We start from the raw sequence: 26,842 nt of genomic DNA on the forward strand, positions 1-26,842 counted from the left end.
GAGCAGTACGTGGCAAATACACAGCGCCGTATTGAGAGGCCTTGCAAACACAAACCAGCAAGATGATGCCTTAAAACGCGTCTACAACATGTAAGAAAGTTACTTCATTACTTTGTCGTTTTTTTGTATTGGAGGTCTCACAATTTCCATACCCGTTTTTTGAAACATGAACCTTTCAGGACTTTAGCTTCCATAGCGCATGTGGCAGTACAGAACACTTTAACTCCGTTTTTCTCATCTTTCACTTGCCCGGTATTTCTTCACTTCCCCGCAGAATTTCTGCAGGGGGTAGACGGTTAGGATTTCTGTGAAGCGGAGGGATCGCCTCAGGATTTCCCGCCGCGGCAGCGCACACCGCGTTACTGCGTCCCCCCGCCCGCCGGAGACTTTGCTGCTTGACGGAGGAGCGGGCTACAGCCAGCGCCGGCAGCCGCCCCTCGGGAGGAGGCGAGCAGCTTCGCGCCTTTTTCCCCAGCAGCGGCGCCCGGCAGGAGCCCGCGCCCGGCGCCTGTGAGGGAAGGCTGCACGCTGCAGGCTCGCTCGGGACGAGGCTGCGGGCGCATAGGAGCGGAGCGGAGCGGTGTTTATCTTCCGGGCCGCGGGGCGGGGTTCCGGGGCGGAGTGCGTGCGCTGGCCGGCCCGGCTTTGGGCTGCGCGGGAGGCGGGATCGGGTCCGGCGGACGGAGGGTGCGAGCCCTGCGGCCACCATGAGTGGTGAGTGGAGGGCTGGAGCGGAGCCCTCTCCGCTACCGGGGCGCGCTCGGTGGGGCCGCCGGGGCTCTGGGGCACTGTTGGGGCTGGCGGGGGCAGAGCTTGCCCGGGCGGTCCCCGCCGCTCCGCTGCCTGCTCGGTCTGGCGTGGCCCTGTCCCCCGCGGGCCGAGGCCCCTTTCTTCCCCCGTGCTTCTCCCCGGTGGGGCTGGGGGCTGTAGCGTGGTGAGGCACAGGAGACTCTGGCCTCGCTGGCCCCGCAGCGAGGGGCAGGGCTCGGCCGTTGCCCGCATCACCGCACCCCGCTCCTCTTTTTGGCTCCCAGAGCCGCCCAGAAGTGGTGTTTTACTTCGTTTTAAGTCCTCAAGCCTGCCCTTGAGCGTGACACTGGCTCACAGCACGAGTGATGATGGTCTCGGGGATTTCTGTTGCCTCAACGGTGCAAAATCACAGGAAATATTCCCGAGAATATAAATGAGCAGGAGAAAATAATAATGAAAAAATAATACGAACTTACTAACACGCAGTTGGTGAGAAGCATGACTAGTGGAAAAGGGTGGTCCCTTCCGATAATTAGGGTGTGTTGTTGCTGTTTCTCTAACTCAGCCCTGACGAGGATATGTCGGTTGTGGATGTGTTCATTTCTGGCCTCCGTGTTACAGTCAAGTGGTGTGTGGGTGTGCTAAATCCTGAGGGTTTTGAGGTGTTTGTGAGGGGAATATTTAAAAGCTTTGCACAAGAATTGGGACCCATAAACTTCAGGGCCGGAGGAAGCATAGCCACTTGAATGGGCCAGCGTAGAGACTTATTTGGTAGGATGGAGAAATAAATTTTAATAGATTTTTCCTGTAAATAAATGGCACTTAGTACGTCTTAAAACACATGGGTTGGTTTGGTGTTTTTTTAAGAAGGGAGGTGCTTTAGTAAATGCTTCCATGGGTCTGCTTATACAACTTCAGTAATGGAAGTTGCAGACAACACTCCGCACTTGAAAATTAGATTGTATGTTTTTCTCCCACTGTGATTTAATAGATGGTGAGACCTGTTGCCAAAGATAGTGTAAAAAAAAAAAAAATTGAAGAGTTAACTGGAGTAAATAAATGCTATGTGTTTTATGGATAGTAGTAATTTCTGAAAATGAAACAAAAAATGAAAATGAAAACACTTCAGTTGTATTTTTTCTCTGTTTTGTTCTCACCCTTGTGGTAAGAAGAAAAAAAAAAAAGACTTTTATGGAAGAATAGATAAGGAAAAAAAAAAGATTATCGTGGGGAAACCTGTTAATTAGCATTGTGAAAAATGCAAGTAACATTCAAATCTTTCAAACCATGGAAAAAAAGTTTCTCAAATGTTTCAGATCTTGACACAATATAGACTAAATCCTAATTCTGAAGTTTTTAAGAGTCTGCATTTTCCTACAGAAAACTTCAGCCCTTCAGTGATGAATTCAGGCTGGGACTAGTCTTGTGCAAATTTGTGCACATCAGAGCCTAAATCTTCCTAGGAGACTCATCTTTGGGAGCTCTATTTGAATTCTGTGACTCAAAAGGCAAGGTGGCACCTGTTGTGGCATAAAGCCTCATCATGTAGTTATTTTTAATACCTTTAATCTTTTTTTTTAAACAGTGAGGAGATACAGGTTTATGAGGAGAGAAAACATTTAATTACTTAATATAGAATAATGCCTAAGGTTACATTAAAGCTAGTAGTTCAATTGCATGGCTAACCTACCCCTGTGTAGCCCTTGCCAAGACCTATATGACATTTCCAACAATTTCAATTAGACAGCAAGATAAGAAAAGAATGCTAATTTTGCACTTTGCTAAACATTACTGTTACACAATACTGTACAGTATTTTTCCAGAATAATGTAAGTGGAACAGATCAGGACAGAGAAATGTGTATCATTATTATGCTTGTTTCAGATAAAGGAGAGAGCTAATGTTAACATCATCAAATTTAACCACGTCCTTTTTTTAGCGGCAGTAACAGCACTGTCTACACCTATTTCCCTGCCCAATTTTAGCCCTTAAAAATAAAAGGGCTGTTCCTAAGATACAGATAGAAGAAGCTCTCTTCCTAATGGCTGTAATTATTTTTAACGTATATTTTTTTAGCTACAGTGTATTTCTAGTGGATGTGAAGGTAACTTCCTGTTGATTTGAGCATTGCTTTAATATTACTAATGCTGCTTACTAATTACATACTCATTTTATTGGACAGTGTTGAATAGGCTAAACTTCAAAGGGAAGTAACACAGGGATACTAGATATATGTACTTGTCAAGAATTAGGGGTGGTGTCATTTGTTTAATGACAGTTTCAAAAAACATAAAAATGTGACTAATTCAGGATGAGGCAGTAGAATCATAATAATGTAGTACAAGGTAGTATTTAAATTAGGTCTGTGTTTGTTTTATCTTAAACTTGTACCCTCAGAACCTGTACTACAGCAAGCAAAAGGAATTGCAGTCTGAAATTTTGCATACAAGACTTCAGGAAGTATGTAAGGGCAATCTGAGGTTTGGGATTTTTTTAACCTATATGCTACATGTGGTGCTGAAGAGAGCTGTACCTATAAAGAATTGGATGAAAATCCTGTTTTCCTTTATTTGCATAGTCAGTTTTCTTCTGCTGTAGGTGTGGATATTTCTGTCAGGGTATGGAGAGAAGTTTGCTTTAAAAATAGGAAAGCATGACTGTGAACAACAAAAGATGACAAGGGTCACAGAGGCAGGTGCAGTACCTGTGACTATTTTTAACCCTTTTTGACTGAGTAGATCTTTATGGGAGGAGTCTCTTCAAGTTTCTCAGTTTTTGCGGCCTTATATTTTCACAATTATTTTTAGACTCATGTATGAACTTCCTTTTTTATTGCAATAGTCTAAATATAGCCTTTTTTCTGAGTAATGCTGGTTTTATGCATTCTATGTTTTGTATTTGTATGTGTTACTGCAGTTTTTACCACTGTTCTGAATCAGTAGAAAGGTATTTTGGTTAGTTTGTGAAACACTGTTAGTCTTCAAATCAACTGGAGTGGATCACACTTAATTGGTGCTCTTGTCTGAAAATATGCTCTTTTTAATTTTTGTTGAAGACTTAGTTTAGAAAATGAAGACTGTAAAAGAACAAAATCTTAAATAGAGTGGTAGAGATTTATTTTTACCTTCTATCTACTTGAAACAAAAATGTTGCTAGGTAGTACTATATTTTTCTTTGTAATAAGCCTAGAAAACATATCCTCTGCTTGCAAAAACACACAGCTTAATCTTTCAATTTTTAAAAAATGTTAGACTTTGTGAATATTCTTTTTCTTCTACCTGCAAAATTTCTGTGTTAAGCACAGCAATAGAAGAATTCTGAAGACATGCATTGAGCAGAAACCTCGGCCAGCCCTCATTATAGACATTATGTGGCCTCACAGCTCTGTTAATGGTGAAGGTGATCTGAACTGCTTATGGAAATTATTGGTTCTAATCATGCATAGTCATAATTGTTATTAGTACAAATGTACAAGTAAAATAAAGACAAAATACACATTACACTGCACTAAGTCTGTGTAAATTTAAAGCTGTTTGATATCACATGCTTTAGTCTTTTAGAACATCAATTAACATAGTGATCGTCTGTAGGTTTTCTGTATTTATGCATTTTTTATGTTGTTCACAGTCTGGCATCTAGTTGCAAACCATTCCTGTGTTACCAAATAGACACAGAGATGCCAAAGAGATGTGAATTTAAAAACTAACATGTATTGCATTTGAAAGACAAACTTAACCCACATACTTAATATTTTCATTTGATATATGTTTTTCGGGTCGCAAAATTATTAATTACATGCATTTGTTCTCAAGTAGTCTCAAACTGTTAATATAAAGAGAAATGTTGCATTATGCCTATTCTCGCAGGTATGTGGGTAGCATAAGACTGTAGAAGTAATGAGTTTTGAAACAGTGGAGATAATCTGCAGGTTTGTTTATATTCAATGTTACTGTGCATGAGAGTTTGTACTAAGAGTTGGGATTTAATTGTTTTCCTTATTTTACAGTTATGTGATTTATTATAAGGCATTTAGATGCATAGGCATGTCTCTCCATTTTTGGCAATGCATGCATAGTAAGAACACTGAATATAATTTAATAAAATTGTGATCTCTGAAGGAACACAAAGTGGAAGTAGTAGGGATTATATGAATTTAACCTTATCTTCACAGTGGCATAACTAGCATAGTTGTTTGGAAGTTAAAACCTACTTGGTATGGGGTTTGTTTCTAGAGTCCTTTACTAGCATTGAACATTGTTTGCATCTTCACCTGACTTTCCATGCATTGGAGTATTTGACTAGCAGAACCAAATCTCATGCATCACGTGTCTGCACAGTTTGAGTCAGAGTTCAAAATCGGAAGTATAACTTCTTGAAAATCCACTGTACTCAGCTAAATAAGCATTGTGAAGCTTAGTTAGCTAGCAGCTACATTGCACGTTTTTCCTATTGTTTTCTTTGTTCTGGCATTGTGTATTATAGACTTCTGGGTTTTTCTTCTCCTGATCCCATGTTTAGGATGAAACAAAGGCAGAATAATTTCACTAGCACAAATTCTGTCTCCTTCTGCTGGTTTAGGAGCAAACTACTTTGAATGGGATTACGAAGATAGGAAATTCTGGGATTGGGACCTCACAGTGTTGGACAGCAAGAGGAAGAGACACATGTCTTTGATGTCATCTCTATTTACTAGAGGGCTTATTGTGTAGTGTCTGATTTTCAGTATCTGGAGGAACTTGCTTGTGCAGAGTTTTGATAATTGGCTTTCAGTCTATGCATATATTAGTTGTATGCTCTTTAAGAGGAAAGGAAGAATGGAATGATTTTAATTCCAGAGAGGTCACAGAGGTTTTTGAAGGATATTTTGAACTTAAGCTCAGAATAAAGAAATGACAGAGGTGATGTAGGTTAATTAAACAATAAATTTTACACATATTCACAGGAGTTTATAAAGCATATTCCAACAAGCAAAGTGTTATGCTATTTGTTGTTGAAATGATTGAGAAGTTAAAGATTGTCTTGTGTAGTTGCTTGTATAGTAACAAACTAGATTTTATAGGTGTTAATCAGAAATAACTATGCTGGCAGTTAAATTTTAAGGGATTTATTGTAACAATTGTTCTCTGTTCACCTGACTTAAAAGTCTTTCTGCAGTAAAGTTGTTTGACACTAAGAAGATATTCCTGCTGTGTCTTTCTCATTTTCCATTCTTTTCTTGTGCTATGATGATATATTACGCTGGTAGTTGTCCCAGTATGAAGATTTATGGGATTGCAGTGTGAGCTCCATCATACACCTAATACAACCAACCAAAAAAAAAAAAAAATAATCTTAAACTAGGTCAATTCCAGGCTTGCAATATGGCCCCACAGGTGGTTGTGCTAAGAAGCTAGGGGCAAGCTGTGCTGATTGTGCACAATTATACTGTATTTGGTATTGCTGCAATATACCTTATATCATTAAACCAGAATCTTACTAAAATAAGACTCCAGATATTTCAAACATTATTCCTGAGTTTTAGAGAAAGGCTACTTGGAACCTCAAAACACAGACTTATACTGCATCGTTTTACTTAGAGAAAATACATTAATAAATTTAATGGAATAATTGGCTTGGGAAGAAAGTTTTCAGGGCCCTGGTGTTGGTCCAAATGTATTTTTCTTAAAAAGCTATTTATTTTAAAATGATATCATTTTGTTGAATTTCAGGTTCACAGAATAATGACACTAAAAGACAGTTTCTTCTAGAGCGGCTACTGGATGCAGTTAAACAGGTGAGAAATCCGATACATATTTCTACAGTATACTCACTCTAAGTCGTCAGTACTAGCAGGAACTGTCTTTGCCCTTTTTTCTCCCCTTTATGAGACAAAGAAGTCGTCTTGTCTTTCACACAGTACTACTGAGTTTTTGTGTCTGCTCACAAACAACTACAAATACTACAATATTTGTTTAAAATTCTTGTTCTTGACAGATTATATTTGTAGTATTTATATGTTATAAATATAATAATAAAGAATATATATTATAAATATATATATTTGTAATACTTATATGACTGAACTAAACTGTAGTGTACTGCAAAGGCTAAATTGGTTAACATTTTACAGTAGCAGCTTTTTTTCTTTACACCAAGATTTTAGTGAATGGTTAAAATAAGAGGCAAAGATGGGGTTTATTTATGTAGGTATGTATCTTGTATCAACATGAAGTTCAGAAAGTAGAATTTCATAAACTGGATTCAATTTAGGAGAGCTCGGGAGGCAAAGGAATGCTTGAAAAGTAAGCCAATGATATGTTTTATAAAGAATGATTCTTCTGTAATTGTAGCACTGAGCTGAATAGAGGCAGTGTTTGTTTTTGTGGGTGTACATTTAAAACTCAAAAGTAGTAATTTTTACACAATTTTAAATTTATTGAAGGACCTGCAGGTGTGTTCTGGCTAGCAAGAATATATTTGAACTGCAAGAGTAGCCTGTTAGTGGAACATGATGTTGTAAAGCACTTTTTTGTTGCAGGCTGTTTGCGCCAATGCTTTATTTTGTACTGCTTCCTTTTTTGTTATGACTTTGTTTCTTATATGGAAATATTTCAGAATATTGAGTTTGTTAGTGTAACAAAAATTCCTTAAAATCTGTTTATTGCAGTGTCAAATACGGTTTGGAGGAAGAAAAGAAATTGCTTCAGACTCTGATAGCAGGTAAAATGGTCTGAGAAACTTTTAACATGCTTAGATTATGTATCATAATGACATAAAACATATGGCACAAAATACTTGACATGCTCAGAAAACCCCCAGTTTCTTTTGTTTATACAAACACTGACATGGGACTGAACTTTTCATCTTGTTACAAATTTGACAGCTTAACAAAGAGTGTTCTTCTCTATGAAGTTACAAGAGTTTAAGTGGCTGCAGAGTTCCTGACAAAGCATTGAATTCTGAGGTCTGAACATGAGATTGGGAGAATTTGTCTTCCCTAAAACCTCTTCTAAAATGAATGCATATTTATTACCAATACACCTGTGTTTTGTGAAGCTTGACACTTAAGTGTCAAGTGTGTTTAACACATAGTCATTAAGAAAATTTTCATTCTTATTTTTTCTTATTCCTGACATATTTTAAACCTGTTTTTCTTCTTTTTCTGTCCAAGAAGTTGTTCCTTTTTATTAATGTAAGTCAAAAAATGTCATTTAATCCCTATTAGTTGCATTAGTTGTTGGATATGGCATATTGGTTTCTAAGGCTTTTATGAAGATTACTGGTGGACAGAAATTGCCGTGCTTTTTGTATCCTATTGAGTCTTTCTCAGAATCTGTCCTATTGAAGAATCTCAGATAAATAAAATACCAGGATTAAACGCAGTTGTTTGTTGTCCTTTTTCATATGTCTTTGAAGTTTGACTCTGCCTTTTGGGAAGAAGTTAATTATCTGTTGACCATTTATAAATGATGCATAAAATTCCCTCCAATCCTCTCCCAATTCAGTCTTTAAGAACATGTCTAAGGGTGTGGTTTCATGACTTCTGGAAAGCCAGTGTAAGAACTCATTGCTACTGAATGGGTGGGGAGGGTTCATGTTATCTCCTCAAGATCCTTGACTTCAGTACTACTCCCTTCTACCACCTTTTTAAGCAATGCCTGGTGATCATCCAGTCCCCTCTGAATTAATTTAATAAAAGAAGAAATAATGCAGAAGGATAACTTTCTGCCATTTTAGCGAGTTAAATCAGTAAAACATCTGGTGAATGCTAGAGTTGCTGCAAGGAGGGGAAGATTGCACAGCTAGAAGCAATGGGAAGTGCAGAAGAGGAGGAAGAAGCAACAAGGGGTGAGAGGGCAAACCCATCACCTTTCAGGAGCAGCTTGTAATGCAGCTCCTTTGCATTACCTGTTTGTGAAACTCCAGGCTAATGCTGGTCCATGGCAGCTTAAGCCTGTCTGACTTTTGGCTACTACTGTCATCCTGTCCTGCCCTTGTCTGTTTCAGCCTACAGTGTTTTGGGGAAACAGACTCAGAGAAATAGTTTTCTATTGAACTAGCGTAGTGGAAGCAGTTCAGTACAGGGTCTGTTCAGCACAGGGTTTGTTGGACAGAAGCTGGTGCGAGGGAGGAAGTAAGAAGATGTAGGTGGGATAAGGGGGATTGTGGGGCTGAAGCACCTAGCAGCTGGACTGGCTGTGCAGCTATAGCTATTGGCACAGAAGCATCAACTAGGGATAGTTATTTAATCTTTACTGTTTAGTTTATGTGAGACGATGTATTGACGATGTTTGCCTTTGTAGTCGATTGTGTAAACTCGGCTAAAAGGAAGTACCTCCTATGTAGAACAAATTCTCTGGATCTAAAACTTCTGCTTTGTTGCTCAGTGTGTGTGAACAACTGCTTTGCTGCAGTTGTTTAATAATTTGAATGATGACCTTGAGTATTTGTCTTCTGATAAACAGTGAGAGTTAGGATTCCAAAGATATGATGCTGGCCAAATTTTACTTATAAATATTTTCCTTAGAATTTGGTAGACATGCTGAATAATGGATTATAGCTAGGCAGTTTCAGGATTAAAAAGGAAGTGGAAATTACATTAATAGATTTTTTTTTTTTCCTAAATTCCGTGGTGTTTGAGGTTGTTACTATGCGAAACATTGTGAGATAATTTTGAAAATGAGGATAGTCTGAGAATTTAGATAAAAATTAAGTAAAATCCATGATTCTCCAAGTTTTGTTCTCCCACTGATTTTTTTTGTCTTTGAGATTATAATTGTTCAGAGGTCTATGTCTATGTACACTAGACTTCTCCCTGTTTTTCTGTATATTTTTATTTAACACACCCTTGTGATGCTATCTAGTAAATACACTACGTATATTGGGCATTGTAGACTACCTGATTTTTTTATTTTATTTTATTTTGTTTTACTAGTGGCTAAATTTTCCTGTAAAATGCTGCATAGTTTTCTTGCTTTGATTTTAAGTGCACATGGATTTTTAATAATATGAGCTCTTTCACAGAACCTAGTTTTGGTTCTGCTTTTTCTGATTTGAAAAAGTTTAGGTTTTGTTTTTCCGGGGGGGGGGGGGGGGGGGGGGGGGTGTTTGTCATGTGTCTGCTGGAATTTCCATTTTTAACAGCAGCAGTCTTTTTGGCAAAAATTAATCACAATTGCTACACAATCATCTTGAGTATTGTTGCAATTATATTCTGCTTTATTAGTAAAATTTTCCTAACAAAGTAAAGTTTTCTTAACATAGATGTACTGGAAAGCATTACGTGTTAAAAGCTCTTCTGTCCAGGGCAGTTATGGTAAATATACCTCTTTTTCTGTCAGTGCTCCTCCTGAGATCTTACGCTTTTTTGTGACCCTGAATAGAACTCTGTTCTTCTGGAATGCTGGGGCAGAGTCCTGAGCCATTTTGTCAACTGTTTTTATTTATTTGCTTGAACTTAGTTAAAGTATCTGTCCTTCCTTTTAGTAATCAGCTTTCGTAGCCAGGTGACAACTTTCTCAAAGCTTAAGTTTTAAGTAGTGTTTATTTAATGGCAAAAATAAAACTTAGAGAAAATGAGATTTCAAACAAACAGGTTGCATTCATGTCTGTTATACCTTAAGCCTTACTATTCCCTGTAGGTTACAATAATACTCCTTTCTTTGGCAGGCTGAATTTTAAAACTTTGTTGGTTTTACAAGGGTTCTACCTCTGTGAAAATTGGTTTATTAACTGGGTTATGTTTAAAAAAAATAGTCAGGAAATTTATAAATGGTATTGTAGAGAACATCGTCAACAACTAACTATTCAACACATCTCCAGAAAAATCTTTCTTATTTTCCTATGCCTGGGATTTCTGAAGGACATAAAAATGTATGTTTATTTGTTGTCCTAGGCTTGAATTATAGCATACTAATGCCAGTTAACAAAATAGTCTATTAACTGTATAGGAAGTACAGCATATTTTCAGAAAATCATTCATTGCATGTATAGTACAAAGTATATTTATGAAAATGTATTTGCATTACATGAAAAATAGGGAATCTGAAGCTGAAATAACATGACTAACAATCTCTATAGCAGGTGAGGATGATTTCTCAAACTGATTGCCAATTCTTCTGAATGTAATTCATGCCCCAGCTTTGGATAGTCATGATGAGACTGTGGGTATAAGTAGATTATACTGTTGGCAAATAATGAGATTAGTGCATACAAGGGGTCTTTCACTACATGTAAGAGAATGGTTCACCTTTACATTCCCTATTCAGAGATTTGGAATAAGCCTGCTCTATAGAAACATAGTTGATTGTTCTTTTCACATGGTTTCTTTAAAAATTCTGTTGCAGAGTCACTTGTTTGTGTGCTCAGTTTGAAGCTGTGTTACAGCATGGTCTGAGGAGGAGCCGAGGATTAGCATTAACAGCAGCAGCAATCAAACAGGCAGCGGGTTTCTCCAGTAAAACTGAAACAGGTAATTCGTTAATCGTAAGTATTCTATTTTAAACAGTTGATAAGTACAAGCAAATGATATAATTTCTAATGGAAGTTTTAAGCAATGCAACAAACTGCAGACTGTTGGTAGCATACTTAATACTTGGACTCTCATTAAGCAGTGAAAATGGTTTTTGCTTTCATAATCTAGTTTAACTTTCATATCAAGTTTATCTAGAAATTTTGGTGTTTGGAAATCTGCGTTTCCTACAGTTCCATCATGAATAGTATCACTGGCAAATGTCTTTTGAATTCTGGTAGGGATAAACATTGTGTAATTGTGCTCTTAAGTTTTTGCTACAATGTTTTCATTCTTAACTTTGTTCTTCAACTGCCATTTTCTATAGCATCAGATAAGTTTAACTTCTAAGTATTGATGTAATTTTAAAAACAAAACTTACATTACTTATATTGGTTGGGTTGTTTTTTATTACTTTCTTCACATTTAAAGAAGAGATTCCTTTATTTTTGTTGCCTTCTCTTCACCTTGAAGCTTCCCTTGTTTTTTTTTTTATCAAAAGTATGTGAAGATGTTAATTGTCATCAGTTTTATTGTGAAGTTTGACATACAGTATCTTTTTTCTTAAACAGGGAACACATAATATAAAGAAGTTTCTTTTCAGCTTCTGAAGCTCCGTCAAGTGTAACATGTAACACATAGTGTGGGGTTTTGGTTGGTTTTGTTTTTTTTTTTTTTTTTTTAAATATATTCAGTGGTACTAAAATTGTTAATACATTTGATCTCCAGCCATAAACTTCCAGTTACACCAGACAACTGCATATAACGGATATTACATTAACACAAAATATGTAGCTTGACATAATGGTGTTTTTAAATTGCTGTAACAACAGACTTGTTTCCTGTGGATGATAGGGTGAAATGTTGGGTCTTGTGTGCTGACTTTCCTGCTAATGGGTTAGAGCCTCCAGACTTAGCTTTTTGGGGGAGCTAAAATAGCTATGCTTTTAGATAAGTTGGTGAGTTTCCCATGTTTGCCTCTTTTACTTAGTAGTGGGCAAGACTTGACACTTTGCGGACTCTAAATGAACAAGTAAGAGAAAATACAGCTGTTTGCACAATCTTTACACATTTTTTGGCTCTTCTGTATGCTTTTTTTCTCCCTTGTGTGTGTTTGCAATTGGGGATTAGACACTCTGTGGTCTCTTTCAGCCTCTGGGTAGTTTGCATCTCTTTAATGGGTAGTGATTTGGTTATCCACTTTTTATCCCCCCAGCTTGCAATTGAGAGTCTTATGCTTTGTTGCAGAGAATGTTCTCCCCTGTTACACCCTCTCTGATTTATGCAAATAGTGTGTCTTTAAGTTTGAAGGTATTATGTACAATCCTTATGACTTCTTTCTTGTCTGTTAGTAATGTCAAGGGTGTATGAAATTTTTGGTCCTGTCTTAGTGGTCAGATGTACAAAGGTGCATCTCTGATACTGGGGAACTTTAATAACAATTTAGCTATATGCTCGTGCATATGTGTCTTATCTGGGGGCTTGTCAGTGAGATGATGTGGAGGAAGAGGAGAAAGTCAGGAAAATTATCTATGGTTGGGGAATGGAAGAAGGAGGAAAACCTCATTTTTACTCCTTAAGAAGCTTAAGCCATCTATGGAAGTTCAAGAACAAAAATGTGGCTGCTTTGCAGCAAATTGAATGCTGTACTGTGACTAAGAAGAGAAGCTTTTTTTTTTTTTTTTAATGGAAATTACTGGGTTCCACTGCATTTATCTTTGTGAATTACAGTGTTGCGTTTTTTTTTTTTTTCCTGAAAGCAGTTGCAAAGTACTTCTCTATTTTTATCACTTTCAGGCAGATGAATCTGATATAAATTATATTTTGTTCTGTCTAATGTAATCATAGGTGTCATCTTTTTCTTTAACATAGTGGAATGCTGCTGTTTAGGCTATACATTCAGGCTTTGACAATTGAAAAATAAAATTGTTCAGCAGTGTTTTTATTCAAAATTTACAGATACTTCATGACAACTGTACTTTCAAATGGCTGTAAACAATGTAGCATCATGTTGCATCGAAGAGCTTCAGTGTTTTACTTTGTTGTTCTTAAATGAAAATAAAAGTTTTTATTTAAAACTCCAGTAGTAGTTCTTTGGAACTATGACTTAAAAATCCTATTTAAAATATTTTAGTTTTTTAAATATATATTCAAGTAAATAAATTCCTAACATCAGTGTGATTTTGTGTCAATTGATGGTGTGGTCATTACAGGCATATGCAGCTCCTTTAATCTTATATTAAGCAATCTAAACAAAAGCAGCAAACAATAGAACTGTATTCTGTCTTTAGTTTGTAATAATATGAGGGTGTCTTCATTTAACTCCAGTTAAGGTTATGTGAGAATACTGTAGCTAATGCAGTATTTACTAAAAATTATTAGGACAATGTTGTTGAAAGGTTCTAAATAGATGAACTCTTCCATTGCCTCTGGTTGTTCTTTCTACTATGTTATTAGAGGTTCCAGACTTGCTGGAACCTTTCTGTCAGTAATAGCAGTGTTTTTTCTGCACTCAGTCAGAGGATCGTAGGCCAATTCAAGTTGGAAGGGTCCTCAGGAGGTCTGCAGTCCTACAAAGAACATCTGTGAGGTTAAACAAGGTTGCTCAGGGCTTTATCCATTTGGGACTTGAAAACCTCCACAGACTGCACAACCTCTTTGGTCAAGCATGTTCCAACATTTGACTGTCCTCATGATGAAAGAGTTTTTCCTTATATCCACTCTGAGCCTTTCTTGTTTTCATTTATGCCTGTTGTCTGCTGTCCTCCTGCTATGTGCTGATGTGAAGAGCCTAAATCAGTCTTACCGATGACTTCCTTGTAGGTACTGGAGGACTGCTATTAGGTGTCTGCCCTCCTCCTAAGCCTTCTCCTGGCTGAAGCAAAATTTTGTCTTTGTTGCTTTTGTTTGTTTGTTTTTAAATAGTTCTGGTGCTGCATATTACTACAGATTAATATATATGCTTTGATGCTATAATTGTAGAATAGTATTATCCGTTTATAGATAGGTAAACCATGGCAGAATTACAGTTGTGGCTTGTTCACAGCCTCGTGGCACGTCAATACCAAAAATGGGAATGTGTTTTGAAATCGTTGCTAGGTCACAATATGTTTATAGCTTTACTATGTTGCATGTCATAGCTTGCTTATGAATAGTAGGACATTGTAGAGTAATGCTGAGGGCTAATATGGTAAAACTATTAGTTGCTGTGGTTAGAAATGAAAATGATAGACTAAGGCTTATAGAATATAAACTTTATTTAATGATAGTCTCAATTAAAGGTGAAAGAACTAATATTTCCAACTATAGCAAAGAATGTTCTACTATGAGACACTTGTGACAAACATGAAACTGTTCTTTAATTACTTGAGAGAACAGACACTGAAATGCACAATGGCTGCACAGTGTAAATTGTTTTCTTTACTTTTTTTTGCATAAGAAGGCACTGAACCTGGCTTCAGATTGATCTCTATGCTTTCAGCTTGAGACATGACTGCTGTTTAGGGCTGATTAATGATTGATGGTATTGCAGTTATTGGAACTGTGATATTATTAAAACTAAATAAACTGTTTTCACAAAGTGATTAATATTTGGGTGAATTGCATAATGTCACTGTCTTCTCTGCCTACAGTACAATTGTACGAATTGTATTTTACTGAAATTAAAATGATCTTACTTCTGAATAACAAGAATTGGATTATTTGCTATGAAAATATCAACAGTTAGGGCTTGGATTTTCATTTAACGCTACTCTCAAATAAGAGAACTTAGTGATTTGAAAATGCCACTTACATTACTGTTTTTATAAAGTATGTCATGGAGGGACTTAGAGTATGGAATGCTCTTACTTTATTTCCATTGGATGGATTTTGATTAAAAACTGATGATAATCCAAATTTTGAAGCTTTTCAAAATCCTTGATATCTAAATAATCAGAATGCCAAGAAACACTGAATTTCATTCTTGGCACAAGGGGAAATCTGCTTATTTTCTATATTCCTATAATATTTTTCACTTCCTACTTTAGTATTGTTTTGAGCTTTAGCAAGACAGAAGAGTGAATTGGTCACAAAAAACAATTAAATCACTGTCATCTTGATACATATCTGGCATTTTAAAGAGTGCTTTTTTTACATATGCATGTGTTTTATTTTTGAAATGCAGATCAAGTAAGTTGAAGCCAAAGGAGTAGGACATATGGTATTTGAATTCTCTTAAATGTTCAGTGGACCTCCTTATTGTTTGCATGTTAACGTGCCTATGAGGTCCTAGTTCAGCAAAATATATCTTTAGTTTTACATCCTACATTGTCAATTCAATTGGTCCTGTGTGTTTTACACATTTGTCTAATTTAGAAGAGCTCTGGATTATTCTTGCATAGCTGTCAGACATATTTGGCAAAACTTTTAGTTAATGAGTCTAACCTGCTTGTTACGTGTTTAGGTGTCTAAAACTGTATTATAAACTTTGCTAATCTAATGCTGTATTTGGCTTTCAGCAGAGATTAATAAAAACCCCCATACCCTTAAATGAGAATATTTCACCAAAAGAAGTCATAAACTGTAGTGAAAACCTATTCAAAATCTGACTGCATGCTCTTTATTTAGCAGAGAGAAGGAGAAGCATCATGGATGGCCTTTTCTTAAAATTCTTACTCCATTTAAAAAGATTTAGAAAAGTGATAAGCAAGGAGTGGCAGGATCAATCTGTTTCCTCTCATGCATTTTTTTTTCTGTGTCTTTGAGGAAATTTTTTACCCGTCTTTAAACATCTGCTTTATGCTGCCTACATTGAGTTTATGATCAAAAGCCAACATGATATTTGAGGTGATAGCGTACCATTCATTTGTACAATAGAATAATTTTCCCTTTTTTGTTAACTTAAAAAAAAAAAAAAAATTGTTGAATGAAGACATTCATTAAACTGTCCAAAGGAGTACCAGCATGGCTTCCTTGAGAGACTGATATGTTTTAAATTTTTTGTAATGCTTGGGTTTCTCAGATTTTTTTTTGCTCTTAAAAATATCCTATTTGCCTTAAATACAGTCTCTTAATATGTTTCTAACTGTATAGATTAACAGTGTTCAAACTGTTCTAGTTATTCAAGCAATTATATTTATAACAAAACAAAGCCACCTGAATGTTATTGTTAATGTTATATTTTAAGATACTTTCAAGCAGTATGTGTTTGATGCAACATTAATGATTAGTGATTGCCAAACTATACCATATAGTAAAGATTCAAGTCTTACAGATGAATCATCTGATGTTTGGTTGTTCTTTTCACCCTGAGAAAATGGTAAGAGGTGAATTGTAATAATTATGTCCTTAAAATATGTTCTTATTCAGTTAAGAAACAGGAATATGTAAAATACTAGGTGTTTTATTGTATGTTTACAATTATGGATGTAGATTTTTTTTGTTACCTCTGAGAAATTTGAGGCAACTGCAAAAAAACTATTTATCAATATTTGGGGGCAGGGCAAGGAAAGTATTTTAGTGGAAAGGGGTATTGTTCCATTTTAAATGTAACACTTTTGTTTTTTAAAGTAACATGAATTTGTCATTTGCATGTCTGCAAATTCTGGAGCTACCAGTTCCTTTGGACCTAGCTTCTAACATTTCACAATCAGCAGTAAGATAGAGTTCTAAAGAATTTTTTTTCCTTTGCATAATTTATTACCAGCTGAACATGTGAATCTGTTCTATGGATGAAATACTAGCTTATATGTGCTTTTAAATGTGAATTCTATTTAAAAATGTAAAATAGAATCCTTTAATATGTGTGTTTGGCTTTTCAGTGAAGTAGAAAGTTCTAAGTGTTTAAATAGCCCAAGTTCTGTAGAAATAAATAACCTATTTAACTGGAGAGTTATATGAAGATGGTAAATGATTCACCTTTGTTCAAAGTTATATATCATTACCTGCTTGTTTTACAAAATTGCATGTAAATGCATTCTGATATGAGCTTAGCATTTTTGGGTGTTTTTTTTTTTTTTATTATTTTTTGATTCCAGAGCCAGTGTTTTGGTACTATGTGAAAGAAGTTCTGAATAAACATGAACTGCAGCGCTTTTACTCTCTGAAGACAATTACTACAGATATTGGTAGAGGCCGGGCTTGGTTGCGCTGTGCACTAAATGAACATTCCCTGGAAAGATATGTTCATATGCTGCTTGCAGATAAGAATCGACTCAGGTACTGTATTTGATATCTTTGTAATGCAGGAAATGTATTGACAAATGAAGTACTGAGATAAAAAAAACCCAACCAACCAACCAAAAACCACAGCTGTAATAATAGACCATATTAATTGCTCTGTTAGTGAAGCCACTTAACCTCATACTTTTGTTTTGTTCATTTTTGAAATTTGGCAGCTATTAGGATAGTGGCTTGTGCCTATATCAACATGTGGCCCGAAACTGGCTTCATTCTAGCACATGAGAATATATGCTTCTATCCTCATCTTCATTTCCATCTTCACTTCCCTGTTCTTCCAACAGTTTTCCTCACTGAGACCTTGACACCAAGCTTTGAGGTGCCCCTCTCATTCCATTAAAATAATAGTAGACAGTTGCAGCCTTGATCTTACCAATTCGTCAATGGTAGTTGCCTGTTGCCTTTTGGAGATGCTCATCCTGTAATTGAAAAGCTCCTGCAGTCAAGGGATAGGTAGCTACTACTGCAGATCACTTTGAAGCAGTTTTGTACCAGTTTGCAAACCTCCTTCTTACAGAGTTACTGAGAATAACTTACTATGCATTGTGAAATCCTAAGGTACTTTGGATGTGCAAAATGCACTTAAGTTCATACTTAACTGAGTCCCACCTTTTTCCTCATGCATCTTCAGCTCCTTTTCTTTTTGCAAATTTGGGGTATTTTCCTTTTTTATCAAGAACTGTTGAGCTTGATCGAGTCCAGTGGATTCAGCAGAAAGGCATTCTTTCCATTTGTGTCAATTAATGGATGTACTGGATAAGATTATTGCCAGAACTGAGCTCATTAGTACCTCCTTTTCATTTTTAGTCTGTTCAAGTTCTCTGTAGCTTTCTTGCAAGACAGATTTTGATATGAAATCAAATAAAGACGAATGAAGCAGCAAAGGAAAAAAAATATAAAAACCATTGGATTGCTATGTCACTAATTATTCTCATACTTGTAGCAATACTTGCACAGTATCAGGATTATCAGCTCTCTCTGCATTGTACATGAAATATTTCTAAAAAGGCTTGTCCAGAATATTTAAGACTTAAATGTTGCCCAGATTCAAATGGGATTTACAGAATCAGTTTACATCCCCAATTCTTACCTGTTTTGGAAACTTTTAAATGAATCTGTCCAAATTGTTTAATATAGGTTGAGGGTTTCTTGCTATTTGTTTTTATGTTTAGTTAACTGAATGCTGATAGTAAAAATACAGCATCCTGCTACTAAAAAGAACCAGGTTTAGAACAACTAAATTCATGTGTTCACAGTGAAATTCGTGTTAATATTTTTTTTTTTCTTACATCCAAATTCCTAGTTGACTCTGACTATTTAGGGTAGTTGATGTGGTTTTGGTTATTGAAACAGGTCGCCAAATCATAGAATAATAGAATGGTTTGGGTTAGAAGGGACCTTTAAAGATCGTCTAGTCCTGCCCCCCTGCCATGGCCAGGGACATCTTTCACTAGATCAGATTGCCTAAGATGAAGTGGATCTTTTTGTTTGTATTCTTGTATTCCAATATTTTATAAAATGGCTTGGTAATTATGGTCAACTATAGTTATTTAAAAACTTATATAACAATAAGCGTAGAGAAATATTGTGACTGCCAATGTAGTATGAACCTCATTGCCGAGTGGCTTTTTGCCCCTAAAAAAATGCAGAGCTAAAACTGAAGGTAAATTACTATTTAGCATGTCTTTGATAACTGTTCAGACAGTTCTGTATATTTTGGGGCTTCAGGGAGTTACTGTGACATATAATTTCATCCATTGGTGTACTCATACTTATCTTTCAGCATTTTCATGTCTTTTAGAAGTGGAATATATGTTAATATAGGACTGCGTATTCTTTTTTTTCTTCCCCCTTTTTTTTTCCCTTTCAAATTATAGTGTCTTCTATGAAGACTGGTCTTTTATGATGGATGAAGAACGTTCTAGTATGATCCCTACGATGGCAGCTGGTAAGACTTTCCCTTAAATGCTACTGTTCTTGGAAAACTACTTCATTTTGGGATGTTTTATCTGTTTCTGGTTGTGAGGAGCTTCTCTAACACACTCTTTGCTTATGTGGAGAATGTTTGCCAGATGCACATTCAGGGTGAATAGTCAAGGTATGCCAATTTATGCTATGAATTGATGAACAAGGCACTGGATCTGGCCCTCCTACAGTTTAAAAGTCTTTCACATAAATTTTCTAACTCTTCATCAGTCAAGGCTAACTTTTTTTTAAAAACTAGCACAGTTTAGAGAAAACAAAAGGGGTTTTTCCTGACTAGAAAAGAGCAATGATAGACTTTTATAGTAAGACCCAAGTTATAGGTAAATACATGGAAGGAGAGAGTAAGAGTAAGGAATGATAACAGATAATTTACTTTTCTAGAGTTTGACCACAGAAGTGATGTATTATTACCTTTTACGCCCCTTTTCTCAGACACATGGTCACATGCTTCATTCTGCAAGATAGGATTCACAGGAGTGTTTGTTAATAGAATATAGGAACCAACAAATATTAAAGTTTGTAGTGAAATGGGTTTAAATAAAAGGTTATAAATAAACAAGTTCACAGTAATTACCGCTTATTTAATGTGCAGCTGAACAGCTATCAAGATAAATTCAGAACTGATTGCATCAGCTTGAATATAATCTGAAAAAGAATGAACGGTACATGAAAGAAGAATTCATGCATGGAGAGCAGTGGGAAATTTTGGGGGAAAAATGTTTTACATGTCATAGCTTTGTTAATCCTTAGGTTCTATCTTTGGACTTTAGTATGAAATATATAGTGGGTTTTTGGTCTTTTTTTCTTCTTTCTTTTATCTGAAGGTCTGAACTCCATTCTTTTTGCAATCAACATTGATAATAAGGATTTAAATGGGCAGAGCAAGTGCACACCAACTGTGTCTGATTTGTTAAAGGAATCAACGCAAAATGTAACCTCATTATTGAAAGAATCCACTCATGGTGTTAGCAGCCTCCTTAGAGAGATAACTGCATCATCTGCTGTCTCGATTCTAATGAAACCTGATCAAGACACTGACCCACCTCCTGTTCTCTCAAAGAATGTAAATGCTGGTAAGCGTTTTTGCAATGTTAGTGTCATTCAGAAGCTTATAAAATATTGAAATGTGTTTAATGCGCTATTATGGAACAAAAACCTTAAAAATAATTGCATTACACATACAAACTAGTTGAGTGTGAAATAAAAAGTATGAAATTCTTTAGAAATACTGGTGTGAATACTGGATGATAAATGTGTAATTTAGATTTCTTATATCACTGTGAGAGGGAAGGTACACTATCTTATTGGTCAAGTGCTTTGCTTGTGGCCTGAATTTCAATTTCGTATTCATAAGATTATGCCTTGCAGTTTCTGATGTAATGATTTTTCATTTTTAATGTGTTTTCTTTTGACACTTTATCAGTTGGAAATACAGTGGCATATATCTGTTGCTATATATCAGGTAAAAATCTTAGCTTGTTATCTTCTTCAAGCAGCGCCCATGTTTACAGTCTGAATTCCTATATGAAGTAGGTAATCACCACAAATGAAAATTCACTCATACGCTCTTTTTACCTTTAAATGTGTTAGTGTTGCAACCAGTTTGTAAGATGTTAGTTACTCACAAAGAGCCAAAGTCTTAATCTCTTATAATTTGAAATTAATCAAGCAAAATGTGATATTCATTATACATTTTCAGTTCCAAAAATAGCAAAGGAATATTTTATCATCTTTATTTCCAGAAATTGAGCTGAAAGAATGTTCTGCTTTGTAAAGGTACAAAGCTGCAGGAGGATTCCGGGATTTATGTGGTTGTCACTTAAGAAACAAAGTTTGAGTTTAGGCTTTAAATTGTTTTGGTTATGTGAAAAAGGAAAAAAAACCAAAACCCTACATGTGAATGCTATCTGGTAGGAATAGAAGTTGAGATAAGATCTATTTTTTATTGGGATGTAAAATAGACTTTGTCTCAAAACATGGTTTTCAAAAAAAACTTGTGGTAAAGCTTTTGTTATTTAGCACTTTAAATGAGATTAAAATAGTAGGTGATACTTGACTTGGAATCACTTTGTTAATATAGAAAAGGCTCGCAAGATGAAATAACAGAATAATTGACCATATGCTGCACATGACTCTACAACATAACGTACATTAAGTGTACAGTACATGTGTATGCAGTACATGTAATGTACAACTTACAATAAAATTTCACTTTAAAAAGATTGGGTTTGTTCAAATGCCATTATATGTTGAATGTTAGAGCAAGTCAGATGTTCAGATGTTTTCATTAAAGTCTATGTTCTTTGCTGGAATTCTATTTGCATTCAGAATGTGTTTTAACATCCTCTTACTCTTAAAAGTATGTTAATGTGTTTTGTGGCTATGTAACAGCTGGACTTGAATTAAACAAAAGAGTTTAGTTCCAATGTGAGTTCTCTTGGTGAGTAAATTTCTTATATTTCTTAGAGTGCTTCAACTTTGCAAGATCATTTAGCCTCATGTGCACATTGTAATCAGTGAGAATAGGTAATAATTTAAAAATAAGTGCTGTCTCAGCATAGATGTGATGTAATCAGAGAGAATTTCAGTGTATTTCTAGACTAAGAGCTAATTAGCTGAGAAAGGGAGCCAGTTTAATTTCTTTTTCTGAAAACCGACTGCTCAATTTCCAGAATATAGACAAAACTAACTTTATTTGATTGGAAGTTGTGGATTTTGTTTGTGTTGTGAGTTTGTTCTTTTTAACTTTTTCTCCGCAGAGGTGTTTCATGTTTTCTCTGTTGTGTAGATATGCTCTGCAATATACACTAGCCATATAACATTAGAGAAAGCGATAGGAAGGCTAATTTTTTATTTTAAATTTAATTTTATAAGTTTGTTGAACTTTCTTTTCCAGTTCGAATTGAATACTGTTATGAATGCACCTCCAAAATATCTTCTAAAATCTGAATTATGTAAGGCATATAAAATAAAGACTGTAGTTAAAGATTTAAAAGCTCTTGTGTATGGGAAGATAATGAAATGCCTTGTAGATATAACTGGTTTTTTCTTTACTAAACTCATTTAGTACATGACTTCTTTTAAGAAAAAAACCCAAATATATTACATTGTTTCTCTTTTCTTAATTATGTAAACCTTTATGTTGCTCCTAGATTTGAAATATAAAAAAGATCGAAAAAAGAAGAAGAGAGTGACAAATATTATCTCGTTTGATGAAGAGGAAGATGAGCAAAATTTGGGGGATGCCACGAAGACTCTGATTACAGGAGAAAGTTCAGAGGAGAGTATAGACAGATCTTCAGTTTTTGTATTACCCTCATCTGAAAGCACTCTTGGAAGAAATTTGAATGGGAATGAAAGTAACCATTCGTGGAAGAGCAATTCAGTATTCATGAATGGAGAGTATGAATACCGGAAACTAGATGTGAAGAGCATTGATGATGAAGATGCAGAAGAGGATGAGCTATATGGAAAAACATTAGGAAATAAAGGCACAGAAGGTGAAACTGAAGTTCCTGAAAAGTAAGTAATGTTGCAGGAACCAGTGGTAAATTTTCCATGGTCCTCCCTGTGACCACCTCCCCCCCCGCCCCTTTCCTTCATGGATACTGGCAAATTTATATAACTACTTGAACTATACGTTTTCTCTACTCTCCCCTCCCCTGCCTCTCTTTTTTCCCCCCTCTTTTTTTTTTTTTTTTTTTCTTTCCCATTGTTTAAACCATTTGGGACACTGTGATTGATGGTATTTTGCTTCTAACTTCCACTGAAAAGCAAAATTTTGAGATTTCAGACATGTTCTCCTTGAGGTTCCCAGTTGTTGAAATTATTGCATGATATAGCCAGGCTATAATTCTGGCCTGTTTGAAGTTTCCTTATTCTTAGTATGATATCAACTCTATTCTGGCTTCATAGTAAAACCACAAATTTTAAACAGAGTAAGCCTGTTATCATCAGAGTAGGTAGTTAAACAAGACAAGACAAAACTGAGAGAAAAAGAACAATTTTAGATGCTAATATGTCCTCTTTATTTCTGACACAGAAATCTCTTTGGAGAAAGAGAGGCAAACACTGCTTGTCTCATCTGCTTAGGAGTGGTCTGATCTTTAATGAATTTATGTATGTCTGAACCAACAAACTGGCAGGCAGATTGAAATAAAGATTTTTCTTGCAGTGATATCTCTGAAAGAAATACAAGCATTGTGAATATTGACTGTATAAATAGGTTGTTTTGTTTGTTTGTTTTAAATGCAGGCCTCATGAAATAGGCTCATGCAATTCTCAGATATGCAGTTGGACTCCTCTGCAGGTCCTGAATGATGACTCAGATGTTCTATTTCCTGTCAGTGCTGTTGGCTCTTACTCCCAAACAGGTAGGTATTTTAATATACTGAAGTCCAGCAAACTTCATAACAGAATTTCTAACATGGGACAATGGTAAAGAAATAATGGGATTGTAAGGACATAGGAGATACTGCACAACTGGGATGGGAGGTTCAATTAAAATTTGTTCTAGATCTGAATCAGTGTTGTCCATTTGAGTAGCTATTTAGTTGAGGAGGATTTATCAATGTCAAATCAGAGTTTTGTTGGGATTAAGCTGTGGTCTTGTATGGTATTTTATTAATGTTTAGGATGGTTGAATAGAAAGTATCCTTATTCATTTTCTATTTATCACTAAGCTGGAATAAGCTGCAAGTGTGTTTGAGAATTTGAATTCAAATTAATCTTGACAGATTGGAGAAAGTGTCAAATATTGGATGCAGTTCAATAGAAGCTGTTATCTGTTTATATACAGGATGAGGAATGATTGGCTAGGAAATACTTCTTCAGAAGAGGATACGGGAATCATAGAATGGTTTGGGTTGGAAGGCATCTTCAAAGATCATCTAGTCCAACTCTCCTGCCATGGGCAGGGACATCTTTCACTAGATCAGTTTGCTCAAAGCTCCAACCAGCCTGATCTTGAATACTTGCAGTGATGGGGTATCCACAACTTCTCTGGGCAACCTGTTCCAGTGTCTCACCACCCTCATCGTAAAAAAATTTCTTCCTTATATCCAATCTAAATGTATCCTCTTTCAGTTTAAAACCATTGCCCCTTGTCCTGTCACTGCAGGCAATGGTAAAAAGTCTCTTTCCATCTTTCTTGTAAGCCTTCTTTATGTATTAAAAGGCCACAATAAGGTCTCCCCTGAGCCTTCCCTTCTCCAGGATGAACAACCCAAACTCTCTCAGCCTTTCTTCATAGGAGATGTGTTCCAGCCCTCTGATCTTTTTTGTGACCCTCCTGAATCCTGTGGATTCACTCTAACAGGTCCATGCCTTTCTTGTACTGTGGACCCCGGAGCTGGATACAGTATTCGAGGTGGGGTCTCATGACAGTGAAATAGAGGGGGAGAATCACCTCCATCAAACTGCTTGCCATGTTTCGTTTTATGCAGCCTAGGATAAGATTGGCTTTCTGGGCTGCGAGCACCAGTTGCTGGCTCATCTCATTTTTCATCTGCCAGTATACTCAAGTCGTTTTCTGCAGGAGACCCACGATAGTGGGTCACAAGCTGATAGTGAATTAGCAGTGCCATGCTTCTGCAGTAAAAGCACACTTCATACAGACATGCATAAATGAAAGTGTCATTTGTAAATTTATGCTCAGTTGGCTCTGATATGATCTCAGCTGCAGTATTGTATGCAGTTTGGGGTACTTGCCCTTCAAGAATGATGTGGACCATTTGGAGATCTTGAAGCAAGATCTACATGATGAAAATGGTCAAAGGTATGGAAGAGAAGACCTGGTACTTTTCCAGTATCTGTATCAGTACCAAAAACAAACCAAAAACTTCCACCACCCCCCCAACCCTATCCCCCTTTAGTATTTTGCTAGTTGTTCATAAAAAATTGCTTTTAAAAAACTTAGGGTATACATTCTCATTTCAGTGACCACTTAAAAACTTCTCAGTGGCATTCAAATAATGTTTTAATTATAAAATATTTCCTATTTTTTGCATTACATGTGCCAAGAGTTTAAATGGACTGGTGATTGAAGGCCTATGAAAAAGTGTAATTCAGTTCTGTAAGTTCAGTGATAAAAATAATGTGAATCATAAAATAATGCTGTACTGCCCTCTGCTGTATTTTAAGATGTACCTCTTAAGAAATACCGGTTGTTGGGAAAAAAAAAAAAAAAAAAAAAGAGTAAATTTTCATTTTTTTTTTTTTTTTTGTGCTCCCACATTTTTCAATTTATGAAGGAATGGATTTAGAAAACATTATGTTGTTTGTGGCATAGGTTCTCTTAAATTGTATACAGAAACTGTTAGAAAAAGTCCATAGATTTATAAGTGTTTGCTGACTGCAACAGATTGAAATCTGGAATACAAGTAAATGTCCCTGTTTATGGAGGATGGGGTGTGTGGAATGGGAGCTCGCAGTTGAGCTGTGGGAGTTAGTAGCCAGTCAGACATCATGAGGCATCAGGAGCTAGAGCTCGGGGTTTGTAGCTGAAATCAAAAGTCAGGAGACCAAGCCAAGACTTAGTACTGGAGACAGATGACCAGAGAGGACAACAGTAAGTATAACAGGGGCTTACTTTTACTAAGGAGATACCAAAGACCCTTTTTTCATCTTGCTTCACCTCGGAACTGTTTTGAAGATAATGCTCAGACTATTACAGATGATCAACAACAGGCCCATTCAGATCCCTTTTGGCACAGTATACAGATATTTTCAGTTCTCCTCCTGCCCCTCTTTGTGATAAACCCTATGGTCCAGCATGCAAGCCAGAACGATATGGCATTGGGCTGGTGAAAGGGCTGTTCATCAGTTACAGGAAACAGCAACACAGATTCTGCTGTCTGATTTCCTGATTTCAACTTCCCATGCTGTCACTGGGCCCTTCTGAACATCCTGAACTGACAGAGTGTGCAGGCAGTCTTGACTAAAAGGCCCATCATACAACCCAAATGTCAGCCTGTTAGGGAGAGTGATACACATGGGCATGGCCACCCTCTCCCCAGCCATAATGACAGTTTGATGAGATTGAAAGCTGCCTTAGGCAGTTGTTTCCTTGACTTTGGAAGTTACACTTTTGCTAGATGAATGATACCAGAGGGAACGTGGCTTAGCTTTTTCTGAGGGCAGTTCAGCCCAGTAACTGGCAAGCTCATTATTATCATGACAACATTTTTGCTAAAACATGCATAGTGAGCTCTTGTAAAATATATAGCTTAACCCAATATTTTGGTTTATAGGTCTTAATACAGGTAAATAACAAGACATATATATTTGAGATAGATTACAGCTTAATCTATAGTGTTGTATGTTAATATGAGTGTTTTCAGTTTTAGTCTGTTGCAGTGCTTCAGGGATGTGCCAGGGTGTATCATATCTCCATGTACC

The 26,842-nt window shown here is 36.2% G+C and overlaps 1 protein-coding gene across 9 annotated transcripts in view; it reads left to right on the forward strand.

Moving 5' to 3' along the window:
* The first annotated feature begins 611 nt into the window (after nucleotides 1-611).
* The window catches only part of SNX29 (sorting nexin 29), a 116,989-nt gene continuing 90,758 nt past the window's right edge, over nucleotides 612-26,842 (forward strand). For all 9 annotated transcript variants that reach the window (XR_005931398.1, XR_005931399.1, XM_041120108.1 and 6 more), the window contains exons 1-9: nucleotides 612-714; nucleotides 6,459-6,523; nucleotides 7,397-7,449; nucleotides 11,076-11,200; nucleotides 17,257-17,437; nucleotides 19,336-19,406; nucleotides 20,269-20,517; nucleotides 22,597-22,966; nucleotides 23,699-23,817. Coding sequence is in view for 7 of the 9 variants with exons in the window: in XM_041120108.1 (XP_040976042.1) it covers nucleotides 708-714; nucleotides 6,459-6,523; nucleotides 7,397-7,449; nucleotides 11,076-11,200; nucleotides 17,257-17,437; nucleotides 19,336-19,406; nucleotides 20,269-20,517; nucleotides 22,597-22,966; nucleotides 23,699-23,817 (1,240 nt within the window). In the remaining 2 variants the exon portion in view is untranslated. The remainder of the gene's footprint in view (nucleotides 715-6,458; nucleotides 6,524-7,396; nucleotides 7,450-11,075; nucleotides 11,201-17,256; nucleotides 17,438-19,335; nucleotides 19,407-20,268; nucleotides 20,518-22,596; nucleotides 22,967-23,698; nucleotides 23,818-26,842) is intronic.

The sequence above is a fragment of the Aquila chrysaetos genome, chromosome 25, assembly GCF_900496995.4.
Source record: "Aquila chrysaetos chrysaetos chromosome 25, bAquChr1.4, whole genome shotgun sequence".
NCBI classification, from domain to species: Eukaryota; Metazoa; Chordata; class Aves; order Accipitriformes; family Accipitridae; genus Aquila; species Aquila chrysaetos.